Source organism: Nerophis lumbriciformis, linkage group LG08 (assembly GCF_033978685.3).
Source record: "Nerophis lumbriciformis linkage group LG08, RoL_Nlum_v2.1, whole genome shotgun sequence".
Lineage (NCBI taxonomy): Eukaryota > Metazoa > Chordata > Actinopteri > Syngnathiformes > Syngnathidae > Nerophis > Nerophis lumbriciformis.
The window spans coordinates 47,709,111-47,726,894 of NC_084555.2; the positions used below are offsets into that span (position 1 = coordinate 47,709,111).

Here is a 17,784-nt window from a genome sequence, read left to right on the forward strand (position 1 = left end):
TCAATATTAAAATAAATTCCTTGTTTTCTCTTATGTATTTATAACAGCTTTTTAATCAAGAAAATATGTTTTTCCAATTACTCCATTAATCGAAGAAATTTGTTAGTCGAATACGTACTTACTAAAATATGCAATAGCTGCAACCTTATATTCCATGTACAATATGACATGTAACATGTAAGAGTTAAAATATTTGTTTTGTGTCCTGTAGACATCCATCAGCTGATTGGACATCAAGAAACATGTCTCCCTCCTCTGCAGGGGGGCAGCTTCACTTTGGAGTGCGACTATCCACAGCCCCCCCATGTAAAAGAAGAAGAGGATCCACAGCCCCCTAATATTAAAGAGGAAAAGGAGGATACACAGCATCCCCAAGGTATGGAAGAAGAGGAGCATCTACAGTCCCCCTACATTCAAGAAGAAGGGGAGCGAGAGTGTCTTCTTGGGCAGGAGGAGGCTGATCTCACCAAGTTTCCACTGACTGGTGTCTCTGTAAAGACCGAAGACCATGAAGAGAAACCACCTGAGTCCTCACGGCTTCATCACAGTCCAAGTAAGCACAACATCCACATATCCTCTAATACAATGTTTGTAACTGATGTTCATCCAGGGTCCACCATTCTCTCTAGAGGTGGAGATATACTTGCTTTTTAACACAAGCTTTATAAGAATGCTTCATTAATCAACAACAATGAAATTGCTGGGTTGCAACAATGTGACCTACAGGCCGTGTCCCTTACATCAGTGTTTTTCAACTACTGTGTGAGATACAGTCTGGTGTGCCGTGGGAGATTATCTAATTTCACCTATTTGGGTTAAAAATATTTTTTACAAACCAGTAATTATAGTCTGCAAATGATGTGTTGTTGTTGAGTGTCAGTGCTGTCTAGAGCTCAGCAGAGTAACCGTGTAATACTCTTCCATACCAGTAGGTGGCAGCAGGTAGCTAATTGCTTTGTAGATGTCGGAAACAGCGGGAGGCAGCGTGCAGGTAAAAAAGGTGTCTAATGCTTAAACCAAAAATAAACAAAAGGTGAGTGCCTCTAAGAAAAGGCATTGAAGCTTAGGGAAGGCTATGCAGAACAAAACTAAAACTGAACTGGCTGCAAAGTAAACAAAAACAGAATGCTGGACGACAGCAAAGACTTACTGTGGAGCAAAGACAATGTACATGACAATCAACAATGTCCCCACAAAGGATAAAAACAACTGAAATATTCTTGATTGCTAAAACAAAGTAGATGCGGGAAATATCGCTCAAAGGAAGACATGAAAACTGCTACAGGAAAATACCAAAAAAATTAAAAAAGCCACCAAAATAGGAGCGCAAGACAAGAACTAAAACACAGGAAAACAGCAAAAAACTCCAAATAAGTCACGGCGTGATGTGACAGGTGGTGACAGTACACCTACTTTGAGACAAGAGCTATAGTGATGCATGCTTGGTTATGCTTTAAAGTCATATCCAACAATTGCAACAACGACTTTTTACTGTCAACTGAGTTTCGTTTTTTAATGATTTCTGCTATTGGTGTGCCTCTGGATTTTTTAAACGCAAAAAATGTGCCTTGGCTGAAAAAAGGTTGAAAAACACTGCCTTACATCACATGGTCTGATGAAGGCAAACATTCAATATGGCATGTGAGTGTATTTTAAAGGTTTAGTGCACTGTAAGAATTTTCACCGTTTAAATACAGTAACCTACTGGCAGCTAATGGTTCCAGTATATACTGTTTTTCAACAGCACACATACTGTGATTTATCACTACAGTTTATTACTGTAAAAGGTATCACAGTACTGTGCTGTATCAAATATACGCTTCACAGCATAATACTGTCATCTGTTTAGCGGCATTACACTGTTATTTTAGTGTATCTACTGTAATATCCATGAACAGTTAATTACAGTAAAATAATTGTAAGCACTATAGACTGAGCTTTACAGTATAATGCCACTCGAAGTTAATGAGTTGAACTTTTAATTTTTCAAAATCAAAACCCCTGCAATCTGCTGGCATAAAAATGACTGGAGAAATGGCCTTGCAAGTTTATGCTTTTATTAACCAATTATTTTAAAGCGCATCAAATACATTCAATGTACATTTAGTGCATTCTTCTTATTTTCAGTAAAGCATTTTAACATTTAGAACATGTCAACTTAATTTCAAACTGGAGACAAATAACTGAACACGAGTCCAGTGTTTAGTTGTCGACTACATAAAGCCCCACTCAAAGTCTGTGAGATGTTTTATAAGGGTGGCTACGTGAGGATTTACAGTTGCTGCCTTTTTCTGGACCCGCTTCCCAGTCTTCTTGGACACCACCTTTCCCTGGCTAGCCTTTGTTCCCCTCTCAGGGTTAACGCCAATGAATCGCCTAAAAAAGAGAGAAGGCATATTAGATATTCTGTTGTGATTGAAGATTACTTGCAGTCGATACAGAACTCCTCACATTGTTAATTTAGGAATATGCACTGCACAAATATTCATATCAATTTTAGGATATATGTGAGCCTATACCATAACCACAGCTGTAGATGAGTGAATGCTCTAAAACCCATTAAGACAAATTCAGAGAGGAAGACAATGCTAAAGCCTCCCCAATCCCTCTCTCTATTTATGTGTTTTCTCTCCATCTACGGGACCGTGTATTTACGCTGATGTTTCCTGCTTTCACCCATTTAACATATCGTTACCTGCTCATTACCTATCTTCTCTGCATCCTGGGGTCACACTGGTGCTTCCTGCCTTTACCCATTCAACATATCTTTACCTGCACATTACCTACCTTCTCTGCATAGTGTGGTCACGCTGGTGCTTTCTGCCTTTACCCATTCAACATATCTTTACCTGCACATTACCTACCTTCTCTGTATCCTGGAGTCTAGCTGGTGTTTCCTGCCTTTACCCATTCAACATATCTTTACCTGCACATTACCTACCTTCTCTGTATCCTGGAGTCTAGCTGGTGTGTCCTGCCTTTACCCATTCAACATAACTTTACCTGCACCTTACCTACCTTCCCTGCATCCTGGGGTCACACTGGTGCTTCTTTCTTTCACCATACAACATATCTTCACCTGCACATTACCTACCTTGTCTGCATTGCCTCGACCACACCTGCGCTTCCTTCTTTCACCCATTCAACATACCGTATTTTCCGCACTATAAGGCGCACCGGATTATTAGCCGCACCTTCTATGAATTACATATTTCATAATTTTGTCCACCAATAAGCCGCCCCGGACTATAAGCCGCGCCTACGCTGCGCTAAAGTGAATGTCAAAAAAACGCTGCGCTAAAGTGAATGTCAAAAAAACAGTCAGATAGTTCAGTCAAACTTTAATAATATATTGAAAACCAGCGTTCTAACAACTCTGTCCCAAAATGTACAAATGTGCAATCACAAACATAGTAAAATTCAAAATGGTGTAGAGCAATAGCAACATACCGGTAATGTTGCTCGAACGTTAATGTCACAACACACAACACACAAAATAAACATAGCGCTCACTTTCTGAAGTTATTCTTCATTCGTACCGGTAAATCCTTCGAATTCTTCGTCTTCGGTGTCCGAATTGAAAAGTTGTGCAAGCGTGGCTTCCAAAATGGCCGGCTCCGTCTCTTCGAAATCATCGGATTCAGTGTCGCTGTTGTTGTGCAGCAGTTCTGTGAATCCTGCCTTCCGGAAAGCTCGGACCACAGTTGTGACAGAAATATCTGCCCAGGCATTTACAATCCACTGGCAGATGTTGGCGTATGTCGTCCGGCGTTGTCTGCCCGTCTTAGTGAAGGTGTGTTCGCCTTCGGTCATCCATTTTTCCCACGCAGTTCGCAGTCGTGATTTGAATGCCCTGTTGACACCAATATCCAGCGGTTGGAGTTCTTTGGTTAATCCACCCGGAATGACGGCGAGTGTTGTATTTGTGTGCTTCACTTGTTTTTTGACACCATCTGTGATGTGGGCGCGCATAGAGTCGTATATCAACATGGACGGAGCAGCGTGAAAAAAGCCATCCGGCCGCTTCGCGTAAACTTCCCTTAACCACTCGCTCATCTTTTCTTCATCCATCCATCCCTTCGAGTTAGCTTTTATGATGACGCCGGCTGGAAAGGTCTCTTTTGGCAAGGTCTTCCTTTTGAATATGACCATGGGAGGAAGTTTCTGGCCATTAGCATGGCAAGCTAGAACCACAGTGAAGGACGACTTTTCATTCCCAGTGGTGCGAATATTCACCGTACGTGCTCCCGTTGTATCCACAGTGCGGTTCACAGGAATATCAAAAGTCAGTGGAACCTCGTCCATGTTGATAATGTTCTCTGGCCGGATCTTTTTTTCCGCTATCTTCTTTTTACAATATGCACGGAAAGTAGCCAGCTTTTCTTTAAAGTCGTTAGGCAGTTGCTGTGAAACAGTGGTCCGTGTGCGGATGGAGAGATTGCGTCTTTTCATAAACCGAAAACACCAAGAAGCACCACCTTTAAAATCATCCAGGTGAAGTTCGCTTGCTAGCGTTGTTGCCTTCATTCGAATAGTGATGGTGCTGACACTTCTGCTTGCTGCTCTCTGCTCAACAACCCACTGTTCGAGTTCGTCCTCCAACTGTTGCCATCGTGCTTTGTTCCCTCGGAAGCTCTGTTTTGTCTTCTTTACCTGGCGCAGGTCATCTTCTTGCTTCCTCCACCTACGCACCATTGATTCATTTATGTTATATTCTCTTGCTGCTGCTCTATTTCCGTGTTCTTCGGCATGACTTATTGCCTTAAGTTTAAATTCTGCGTTATAAGCGTGTCGTTTAGTAGGAGCCATTTTGTCTGGTCTTTACAGATGTAGACAAACAAAGGAAATGAAACGAAATATCCGCGCGCTTCTTTTTCTTCCGGGGGCGGGCGGTAGCGCTTCCTGTTCTATGGGGGCGGGTGCTTACCTTGGCGGTTGCTTGCGTAGAAGAAGAAGCACTTCCTGTTCTACCGGGAAAAAAGATGGCGGCTGTTTACCGAAGTTGCGAGATCGAAACTTTATGAAAATTAATCGTAATAAAGCGCACCGGGTTATAAGGCGCACTGTCATCTTTTGAGAAAAATTGTGGTTTTTAGGTGCGCCTTATAGTGCGGAAAATACGGTACCTTCACCCGCACATTACCTACCTTCTCTGCATGGTGGGGTCACGCTGGTGCTTCCTGCCTTTACCCATTCAACATATCTTCACCCGCACATTACCTACTTGCTCTGCATCCTCGGGTCACGCTGGTGCTTCCTGCAGGTAAAGATATGTTGACTGGGTGATCCCAGTCAACATATCTTTACCTGCAAATTACCTACTTTTTCTGCATCCTGGAGTCAAACAGGTGCTTCCTTCTTTGACCCAGTCAACATATCTTTACCTGCACATTACCTACCTTCTCTGTATCCTAGAGTCAAACTGGTGCTTCGGTCCCTAATAAGAAAGTCCACAAAGGAACAGAAGAGTCATTGATTTAAGGCACAAACTTGGGGAAATGACAAGTCAAATTCCTGAACAGAGGTGAGAAAAGAGGCAAAATATCCTAACAGTATTTAACAGTATCAACAGAGGTGGGTAGAGTAGCCAGAAATTGTACTCAAGTAAGAGTACTGTTACTTTAGAGATTTATTACTCAAGTAAAAGTAATGAGTAGTCACCCAAATATTTACTTGAGTAAAAGTAAAAAGTATGTTGTGAAAAAACTACTCAAGTACTGAGTAACTGATGAGTAACATACACACACATATCATATACAGGTAAAAGCCAGTAAATTAGAATATTTTGAAAAACTTGATTTATTTCAGTAATTGCATTCAAAAGGTGTAACTTGTACATTATATTTATTCATTGCACACAGACTGATGCATTCAAATGTTTATTTCATTTAATTTTGATGATTTGAAGTGGCAACAAATGAAAATCCAAAATTTTGTGTGTCACAAAATTAGAATATTACTTAAGGCTAATACAAAAAAGGGATTTTTAGAAATGTTGGCCAACTGAAAAGTATGAAAATGAAAAATATGAGCATGTACAATACTCAATACTTGGTTGGAGCTCCTTTTGCCTCAATTACTGCGTTAATGCGGCGTGGCATGGAGTCGATGAGTTTCTGGCACTGCTCAGGTGTTATGAGAGCCCAGGTTGCTCTGATAGTGGCCTTCAACTCTTCTGCGTTTTTGGGTCTGGCATTCTGCATCTTCCTTTTCACAATACCCCACAGATTTTCTATGGGGCTAAGGTCAGGGGAGTTGGCGGGCCAATTTAGAACAGAAATACCATGGTCCGTAAACCAGGCACGGGTAGATTTTGCGCTGTGTGCAGGCGCCAAGTCCTGTTGGAACTTGAAATCTCCATCTCCATAGAGCAGGTCAGCAGCAGGAAGCATGGAGTGCTCTAAAACTTGCTGGTAGACGGCTGCGTTGACCCTGGATCTCAGGAAACAGAGTGGACCGACACCAGCAGATGACATGGCACCCCAAACCATCACTGATGGTGGAAACTTTACACTAGACTTCAGGCAACGTGGATCCTGTGCCTCTCCTGTCTTCCTCCAGACTCTGGGACCTCGATTTCCAAAGGAAATGCAAACCATGTCATCTGCTGGTGTCGGTCCACTCTGTTTCCTGAGATCCAAGGTGTTTTAATGAATATACATGCATGTTTAACACATATAGATTCCTTTCCTTCATGAAGACAAGAATATAAGTTGGTGTATTACCTGATTCTGATGACTTGCATTGATTGTAATCAGACAGTAGTGCTGGTAACGTCCACGTTTTCAAATGGAGGAGAAGAAAAGTTCCTCCTTTCTGTCTAATACCACATGAAAGTGGTTGGTTTTTGGCATTTTATTTGTCCAGCTTCCATATTCGTTTTCACACACTTTACAAGAAATACATTGGCGGCAAATTCCGTAGCTTGCTAGCTTGTTTGCGCTGGCTTTCGGAGACTCTTATTTTGTAAGTGCAGGCGCGATGGTGCGGCACTTTTATTGTGAAGACAGGAACTGTGCAGTCAGTCTTTAGGCTTTTGACGGGATGTACGGTTGAAATAAAAACGTGTTTTTTCCTTCACACTTTTGATTGATTGATTGAAACTTGTATTAGTAGATTGCACAGTACAGTACTTATTCCGTACAATTGACCACTAAATGGTAACACCCCAATAAGTTTTTCAACTTGTTTAAGTCAGGTCATGTGACCGCCTGGCTCTGTTTGATTGGTCCAACGTCACCAGTGACTGCATTTGATTGGTGGAACGGAGTCAAACGTCACTAGTGACTGCATTTTATTGGTGGAACGGAGTGAAACGTCACCAGTAAGGCAGGCACTTTGACCAAAACAAACAAAGCGTGCATTAACAGATCGATAAAAATTAGTAGCGAGTAGCGAGCTGAATGTAGATAAAAGTAGCGGAGTAAAAGTAGCGTTTCTTCTCTATAAATATACTCAAGTAAAAGTAAAAGTAAGTTGCATTAAAACTACTCTTAGAAGTACAATTTATCCCAAAAGTTACTCAAGTAGATGTAACGGAGTAAATGTAGCGTGTTACTACCCACCTCTGAGTATCAAGGGGATTTACCTTTGAACAAATTCCAATGTCCGAGCACCTTCCTCTTGGTATTCCAAGTTGAACACATAGTAGGTGGCAAGAAGGGTAGCAAGCCCTGAGATGAAGCTAGGTTGGACGCCTTCACAGATGACATCACCTTCCATGCTGATCATCCAACGTTTTATTGTGATTTTGTCACCAGCAACTGGTACAGTCAAGAAATGCAGTTTATGTTCCTAAACAGTATACAAAATGGGTAGCATTTTAAAAGGTACCGTATTTTCCGCACCATAAGGCGCACCGGATTATTAGCCGCACCTTCAATGAATTGCATATTTCATAACTTTGTCCACCAATAAGCCGCCCCGGATTATAAGCCGCGCCTACGCTGCGCTAAAGGGAATGTCAAAAAAACAGTCAGATAGTTCAGTCAAACTTTAATAATATATTGAAAACCAGCGTTCTAACAACTCTGTCCCAAAATGTACGCAAATGTGCAATCACAAACATAGTAAAATTCAAAATGGTGTAGAGCAATAGCAACATAATGTTGCTCGAACGTTAATGTCACAACACACAAAATAAACATAGCGCTCACTTTCTGAAGTTATTCTTCATTCGTAAATCCTTCGAATTCTTCGTCTTCGGTGTCCGAATTGAAAAGTTGCGCAAGCGTGGGATCCAAAATGGCCGGTTCCGTCTCGTCGAAGTCATCGGAGTCAGTGTCGCTGTTGTTGTCCAGTAGTTCTGTGAATCCTGCCTTCCGGAAAGCTCGGACCACAGTTGTGACCGAAATATCTGCCCAGGCATTTACGATCCACTGGCAAATGTTGGCGTATGTCGTCCGGCGCTGTCTGCCTGTCTTAGTGAAGGTGTGTTCGCCTTCGGTCATCCATTGTTCCCACGCCGTTCGCAGTCGTGATTTGAATGCCCTGTTGACACCAATATCCAGCGGTTGGAGTTCTTTGGTTAATCCACCCGGAATGACGGCGAGTGTTGTATTTGTGTGCTTCACTTGTTTTTTGACACCATCTGTGATGTGGGCGCGCATAGAGTCGTATATCAACATGGACGGAGCTGTGTGAAAAAAGCCACCCGGCCTCTTCGCGTAAACTTCCCTTAACCACTCGCTCATCTTTTCTTCATCCATCCATCCCTCCGAGTTAGCTTTTATGATGACGCCGGCTGGAAAGGTCTCTTTTGGCAAGGTCTTCCTTTTGAATATCACCATGGGAGGAAGTTTCTGGCCATTAGCATGGCAAGCTAGAACCACAGTGAAGGACGACTTCTCATTCCCTGTGGTGCGAATATTCACCGTACGTGCTCCCGTTATATCAACAGTGCGGTTCACAGGAATATCAAAAGTCAGTGGAACCTCGTCCATGTTGATAATGTGCTCTGGCCGGATCTTTTTTTCAGCTATCTTGTTTTTACAATATGCACGGAAAGTAGCCAGCTTTTCTTTAAAGTCGTTAGGCAGTTGCTGTGAAATAGTGGTCCGTGTGCGGATGGAGAGATTGCGTCTTTTCATAAACCGGAAACACCAAGAAGCACCACCTTTAAAATCATCCAGGTGAAGTTCGCTTGCTAGCGTTGTTGCCTTCATTCGAATAGTGATGGTGCTGACACTTCTGCTTGCTGCTCTCTGCTCAACAACCCACTGTTCGAGTTCGTCCTCCAACAGTTGCCATCTTGCTTTGTTCCCTCGGAAACTCTGTTTTGTCTTCTTTACCTGGCGCAGGTCATCTTCTTGCTTCCTCCACCTACGCACCATTGATTCATTTATGTTATATTCTCTTGCTGCTGCTCTATTTCCGTGTTCTTCGGCATGACTTATTGCCTTAAGTTTAAATTCTGCGTTATAAGCGTGTCGCTTAGTAGGAGCCATTTTGTAGTCTGGTCTTTACAGATGTAAACACACAAAGGAAATGAAACGAAATATCCGCGCGCTTCTTTTTCTTCCGGGGGCGGGTGGTAGCTTACAGTAGAAGAAGAAGCGCTTCCTGTTCTATGGGGGCGGGTGCTTACCTTGGCGGTTGCTTGCGTAGAAGAAGAAGCGCTTCCTGTTCTACCGGGAAAAAAGATGGCGGCTGTTTACCGAAGTTGCGAGATCGAAACTTTATGAAAATGAATCGTAATATTACCGTATTTTCCGCACTATAAGGCGCACCTAAAAACCACAAATGTTCTCAAAAGCTGACAGTGCGCCTTATAACCCGGTGCGCTTTATATATGGATAAATATTAAGATTCATTTTCATAAAGTTTAGGTCTCGCAACTACGGTAAACAGCCGCCATCTTTTTTCCCCGTAGAAGAAGCGCGCGGTGCATGCTGGGATATGTGACGTTTCATTTCCATTTGTGTGTTTATGTAAAGACCCCAAAATGGCTCCTATTAAGTGTGTTGTCTGTCTAATTATAAATAATGCAGACGAGGCGTGTTAACTGAGTTCTCAACGTTTTCTCACAGCGTGCTCATAACCACATTCGAACTCCCAGCATACAACAACGCTTCTCAGGGCTACCGCGCATGCTCGTAACTATCGTTGCATGCTGGGTAGTGTAGTTGTTATATTTGCTAGCTCATAACAGCACATTGAGAGACACGCTTACGCGCTTAATTCAATACTCGCCGTCATTCCGGGTGGATTGACAAAAGACCTCCAGCCGCTAGATATTGGTGTCAACAGGGCATTCGAAGCTAGACTGCTAACTGCGTGGGAACTTCTCAGGGCTACCGCGCATGCTCGTAACTATCGTTGCATGCTGGGTAGTGTAGTTGTTATATTTGCTAGCTCATAACAGCACATTGAGAGACACGCTTACGCGCTTAATTCAATACTCGCCGTCATTCCGGGTGGATTGACAAAAGACCTCCAGCCGCTAGATATTGGTGTCAACAGGGCATTCGAAGCTAGACTGCTAACTGCGTGGGAACAATGGAGGACAGAAGGCGAACACACCTTCACTAAGACGAGGAGGCAGCGCCAGACGACGCCAACATCTGCCAGTGGATCGTAAATTTGCCCAACTTTTCACTTCGGACACCGAAGACGAAGGATTTACGAATGAAGAATAACTTCAGAAAGTAAGCGCTATGTTTATTTTGTGTGTTGTGACATTAACGTTCGAGCAACATTATGTTGCTATTGCTCTGCACTATTTTGAATTTTACTATGTTTGTGATTGCACATTTGCGTACATTTTGGGAGTGAACAGAGTTGTTAGAACGCTGGTTTTTAATATATTATTAAAGTTTGACTGACCTATCTGACTGTTTTTTTGACCTTCCCTTTAGCGCAGCGTAGGCGCGGCTTATAGTCCGGGGCGGCTTATTGGTGGACAAAATTATGAAATATGCCATTCATTGAAGGTGCGGCTAATAATCCGGTGCGCCTTATAGTGCGGAAAATACGGTAATCCATATATAAAGCGCACCGGGTTATAAGGCGCACTGTCAGCTTTTGAGAAAATTTGTGGTTTTTAGGTGCGCCTTATAGTGCGGAAAATACGGTATTTGGAATGGCCACCTCACTCGCTCTCTCTTTACTCTGTTTACATGTAGTCTCCTAAGGCAGTGGTTCTCAAATCGGGGTACGCGTACCCATGGGGGTACTTGAATGTATGCCAAGGGGTACGTTAGATTTTTTTTAAATATTTTAAAATAGCAACTATTCAAAAATCCTTTATAAATATATTTATTGAATAATACTTCGACAAAATATGAATGTAAGTTCATAAACTGAACATCAAATCAAGTAGGCTATTCTATTCATTACCACAAAGCCAGAGTTTCCCCCATGCCATGATGGTTTGACCCTACCTGGCGGTGCCACACAGCACCAACTGTCAATCAACTATCCATGTAGAAAACAATGGAGGCTTGGTTAAAACGTAGCAGTAATGCAGCTGAGACATGTGGACATGTTCCATAAATATTGATGTTAAAGATTTTTTTTTTTTGTGAAGAAATATTGAAAATGAAGTTCATGAATCCAGATGGAACTCTATTACAATCCCCAAAGAGGGCACTTTAAGTTGATTACTTCTATGTGTAGAAATCTTTATAATTGAATCACTTGTTTATTTTTCAACAAATTTTTAGTTGTTTTATATATTTTTTCCAAATAGTTCAAGAAAGACTAGTACAAATGAGAAATATTTTGCACTGTTATACAATTTAATAAATCAGAAACTGATGACATGGTGCTGTATTTTACTTCATTTCTTTTTTTCAACCAAAAATACTTTGCTCTGATTAGGGGGTACTTGAATTAAAAAAATGTTCACAGGGGGTACATCACTGAAAAAAGGTTGAGAACCACTGCCTTAGGACAGTGGTTCTCAACCTTTTTTCAGTGCTGTGAACATTTTTTTTAATTCAAGTACCCCCTAATCAGAGCAAAGCATTGTTGGTTGAAAAAAAGAGATAAAGAAGTAAATTACAGCACTATGTCACCAGTTTCTGATTTATTAAATTGTATAACAGTGCAAAATATTGCTCATTTGTAGTGGTCTTTCTTGAACTATTTGGAAAAATATATATAAAAACAACTAAAAACTTGTTGAAAAATAAACAAGTGATTCAATTATAAATAAAGATTTCTACACATAGAAGTAATCATCAATTTAAAGTGCCCTCTTTGGGGATTGTAGTAGAGATCCTTCAGGATTCATGAACTTCATCCTAAACATGTATTTTGTTTAAGTATTATTCAATAAATATATTTCTAAAGGATTTTTTAAGTTTTGCTATTTTTCGAATATTTAAAAAAAATCTCACGTACCCCTTGGCATACCTTCAAGTACCCCCCACTGGTCTAACATACGCAAATACATTGCTGCAAGTCGTAGCACATATGTTGCAAGTTATCATCTTTTTGAGATGACTATGACATTATGATCACTATGACAAATATGAAGAAAACTTAGCTCGCTAGCATGCGGCGGTACATGTGGTCAACGATAGTGTCTGTGATGCTGACTGTGACACTGTCATTTCGGACTTTATAAATATATATATATAAAGCAATTCAAACAGAAAATGACACATCAAGGTACAAGTGACTCTTACCTTGTTATCAAAAACACACCATGCAGTAGGATGGATTTAGCTGCGGCGGCCAGGTGAAATGAAGCTCGGTTGGACGAATTGTGGGCGGACCCAAGAAACAAGTCTGAAAAATACTGAATTATCCTGTAGTTTTACAGTAACTTACTGCTAGTCTATATTTTTTGTAAAATGCAACAAAATTTACAGTACTTAACTGCATTTAAGAAGAACAGTATATAACTGTAATTTCTTTTTGTATTTTTACAGTAATTTTTTACAGTGTGGGGAATATACAAGCCAGACATCATGGAAAAAATAACATCAATGTTTATTTGGATGTAGTTACTTTTCTATCAACACTTTTCTTTAGGAAACCTCCACATGGAATGGATTTGTGTTTTGTTGTAGCGTGTGTTCGTTATCAAGATACAGTATGTCTGTGCTTTGAATAAGGCAGCCTACGAGAGATTTATGAGTAAAAACAGCACATTTATGCAACATTTTCACTCTGATTTCAATTGTTCTTTTTAGAAAATGTCTTTGTTTACCCTTCATGTGCTTGAGTCCGAGCACGGACGTGACATCACTTGCAACCCAGCAAAATATGAAAATATATTTCCTCTTAAAACTTCCTTCAGCACATCCGGTGTGTCATTTATTTCAACATATTAGTGCTGTAGAGAGATTCACATGCCGCCAATAAATTTAGCCATGTCTCATTAAACCAATGAAATAGCAGAACGCGTCACAGCTGACAAATTAAATTGTTGACATTGAATCAAACAAACTGGCAAAGACACAACAATATTAAGGTGAAGTTGATCAATTTGCCTGTTGAAAAACAAAATAGAGCTGCTGCATGGAACTTCAGTTTTACTAAGTAGATAATAAGACGGTAAAGACAGCAGCCTGAAGTACTGGCACAGTGCAAATAAACAACAAAAGATTGGATTTGAACTGGAAAGCGATCTGGAAGACTGGTGCAACACGCAGAGAGCAGACGGCCAAGGAGTTTCCACCGAGCAGATCCGACTGAGAGCCAAAACAATGGTCTGTGACACCACCTATCTCCCACATACAACACTGTCCTTTCAACCATTCTTAAAATACTGTGCAATTTAGCTTCCTACAAATTACAGGAGTTAAAAACATTCTGGTCACCTTCTGTGACATTTTGTGCCATTTGTTTACAACTGAATAGAATGCTGACGTGGGGGATTCTGACTATTTTGGACTGGTGGTAGTCGATCCACAGCAATCGTGCTTCCACACAATACCTCAAGTTATACCATCCCTTGTATTGTCACATCTTGACTACTGCCCAGCAATCTGGTCTAATGCATCTAAACAAGAACTAAATAAAATCCAGTTTACCCAAAACCGAGTTGCCAGACTAGCTCTCCATTGCTCATTTAGGACTGGCGTTGAGATCATGCATACTGAATTGTCATGGATGAGAGTTGGTGAAAGACTAGATTGTAGTTTGATTCTATTTTTTTTTTTTTTAAATCTATCCATACCATAAACCTTCATATCTGTATTCTCAGCTGTTGCTTGCTAATGACAGTCACAACTATGGTACCAGGCTAGCCCTAAGAGGTGCTTTCACCCGTCTTAAACCCAAAACTGATGTTTTGAAAAAGACTGTAATGTATCGGGCAATCACTTACTGGAATCGACTTCCACAATATCTGGTATCAATCACCAGCATAGTGGGTTTTAAGAATAGACTAAGAGAAGAATTTGTGTTGATAAATGGCTTTCACTTTGAATAGTAGAGTTTTAACTTGCACTTACAAATATAGCGACGAACTGTAGTTACTGACAGTGGTTTTTCTGAAGTGTTCCTGAGCCTGTGTGGTGATATCCTTTACACACTGATGTTGCTTTTTGATGCAGTACCACCTGGTCCGTCATATCATGGCTTACGTGCAGTGATTTCTCCAGATTCTCTGAACCTTTTGATGATATTACGAACTGTAGATGGTGAAAACCCTGAATATCTTGCAATAGCTTTTGAGAAATGTTGTTCTTAAACTGTTCGACACTTTGCTCACGCATTTGTTGACAAAGTGGTGACCCTCGCCCCATCCTTGTTTGTGAATGACTGAGCATTTCATGAAACTTTTGAACGTTCTAAGTCTTTTTTTTGCCACTTGTGCCAGCTTTTTCGAAACATGTTGCAGGCATCAAATTCCAAATGAGCTAACGCCCTGGGTTAAAAGCCGCGCCTTCAATGAACGGCATATTTCAAAACTTTGTCCACCAATAAGCCGCCCCGTGTTGTAAGCCGCATCTAACTGCGCTAAAGGAATGTCAAAAAAACAGTCAGATAGGTCAGTCAAACTTTAATAATATATTAAAAACCAGCGTTCTAACAACTCTGTTCACTCCCAAAATGTACGCAAATGTGCAATCACAAACATACGTATATCAACATGGACAGAGCTGCGTGAAAAAAGCCACCCGGCCTCTTCGCGTAAACTTAAACTTACCTTAACCACTCGCTCATCTTTTCTTCATCCATCCCTTCGAGTTAGCTTTTATGATGACGCCGGCTGGAAAGGTCTCTTTTGGCAAGGTCTTCCTTTTGAATATCACCATGGGTGGAAGTTAGCATGGCAAGCTAGAACCACAGTGAAGGATGACTTCTCATTCCCTGTGGTGCGAATATTCACCGTACGTGCTCCCGTTCCACAGTGCGGTTCACAGGAATATCAGTTGCTGTGAAATACGGTAGTAATCCGTGTGCGGATGGAGAGATTGCGTCTTTTCATGAACCGGATCCTTGTCGCTTAGTAGGAGCCATTTTGTGGTCTTTACAGATGTAAACAGGAAATGAAACGTACGGTGATATCCGTGCGTTTTTTCTTCTTCTTCCGGGGGCGGGTGGTTGCTTACAGTAGAAGAAGAAGCGCTTCCTGTTCTATGGGGGCGGGTGCTTACCTTGGCGGTTGCTTGCGTAGAAGAAGAAGCGCTTCCTGTTCTACCGGGAAAAAAGATGGCGGCTGTTTACCTAAGTTGCGAGATCGAAACTTTATGAAAATGAATCTTAATATTTATCCATATATAAAGCGCACCGGGTTAAAAGCCGCACTGTCAGCTTTTGAGTAAATTTGTGGTTTTTAGGTGCGGCTAATGGTGCGGAAAATACGGTATTCTCTTTTTATTTACCATTTACACAACGTGACAACTTCACTGCTTTTGTACATGCAAGAGGACCCTCGATCTGGTGACTCAACTGTTAGGTGTGTATTTACCATTTGGAATGCATAAGAAAAACCAAACATATGTGTTCTTTTCTTACATAATTATTTCCAGTATGACTGATCTGATATGGTCAGAGTGCAGAAGCATTACTCTCGTGATGTCATCCGACCCCAAATCTACGGAAATTGCCAAGATATTTGAAGCGGAATATTTCAAAATTGCTGCCTGAATTTGTGTCATTTGCATTTAGACTAGAGATGCGCGGATAAGCAATTATTTCATCCGCAACCGCATCAGAAAGTCGTCAACCATCCGCCATCCACCCGTTCTAACATTTAATCAGAACCGCAAACGCCCGCACCCGCCCGTTGTTATATATCTAATATAGACGATGCAAGGCATTAGTGAGGTTATAAAGCTTTTGCCTGTTAAAGAAAGGAGACTGATCCAATGCAGCACAGACATTCGCGTGCCACGCTGTCACGGCCCAGACGCACACCAGTGCGCAATCATATGGGAGCCGCGCTGAGCGCACCTCCAAGCGCGTCTCGCTGCCGGCGACGGCCGGGTATGGGCCTGACGCTCCAGCGCCATCCATTTTCAGGGCTAGTTGATTCGGCAGGTGGGTTGTTACACACTCCTTAGCGGGTTCCGACTTCCATGGCCACCGTCCTGCTGTCTATATCAACCAGGGTGAGCCCCACCCCTTTCGTGAGCGCACTGCGCGCGGAGTGACCCCTGTTACGCGCCCCCGGCAACACGGGTGGCGGGCAGGTAAGCTGCGCGGGCGGAGCGCGTGGAGTGACCCCTGTTACGAGCCCCCGGCCACGGGGGTGGCGGGCAGGTAAGCTGCTTACCTGCTGCGGTGTCGGTGCGGTGGGCGCGGTGGTGACCCTGGACGTGCGTCGGGCCCTTCTCGCGGATCGCCTCAGCTACGGCTCCCGGTGGGGCCCTCTCGGGGGAAGGGGCCTCGGTCCCGGACCCCGGCGAGGCGTCCCTTCTCCGCTCCGTAAAAGTGTCCATCTCTTCTTTTTTTCTTCTTCTGTTGTGGCATATGCTGCAGGTGCCTGCTCGTTTTTCTTATGTGGGTAACAACATTTAACTATGTATATATATTTCCGAATTGGTTTAACTGCCACCCGCCTGAATCTACTTAAAATCTTTTTTTTTTTTATTTCAACCGCCCGACCCGACCCGCGGATAAAATCAAATTTTTTAAAATTTCATCCGCCCGATCCGCGGATAATCCGCGGACTCCGCGGTTGTGCCCGCAAACCGCGCATCTCTAGTTTAGACAGTATTTTCACATACTTTGTGGAATGTCAATACAATTGGATATGATGAAGTGGATACAATGAAACACAAATAAACATATAAAGTCAACTTGTTTTTCCATTATGCTGGGACTTTAAAGGGGAACATTATCACAATTTCAGAAGGGTTAAAACCATTAAAAATCAGTTCCCAGTGGCTTATTTTATTTTTCGAAGTTTTTTTAAAAATTTTACCCATCACGCAATATCCCTAAAAAAAGCTTCAAAGTGCCTGATTTTAACCATCGTTATATACACCCGTCCATTTTCCTGTGACGTCACATAGTGATGCCAATACAAACAAACATGGCGGAAAGAACAGCAAGCTATAGCGACATTAGCTCGGATTCAGACTCGGATTTCAGCGGCTTAAGCGATTCAACAGATTACGCATGTATTGAAACGGATGGTTGTAGTGTGGAGGCAGGTAGCGAAAACCAAATTGAAGAAGAAACTGAAGCTATTGAGCCATATCGGTTTGAACCGTATGCAAGCGAAACCGAGGAAAACGACACGACAGCCAGCGACACGGGAGAAAGCGAGGACGAATTCGGCGATCGCCTTCCAACCAACGATTGGTATGTGTTTGTTTGGCATTAAAGGAAACTAACAACTATGAACTAGGTTTACAGCATATGAAATACATTTGG

At 42.0% G+C, this 17,784-nt stretch overlaps 1 protein-coding gene across 1 annotated transcript in view; it reads left to right on the forward strand.

Moving 5' to 3' along the window:
* LOC133611932 (uncharacterized) overlaps positions 1-17,784 on the forward strand; it is a 151,676-nt gene that overhangs the window by 64,017 nt on the left and 69,875 nt on the right. Inside the window, exon 9 of the mRNA XM_072913688.1 lies at positions 212-553. Within this exon, the coding sequence (XP_072769789.1) occupies positions 212-553 (342 nt within the window). The remainder of the gene's footprint in view (positions 1-211; positions 554-17,784) is intronic.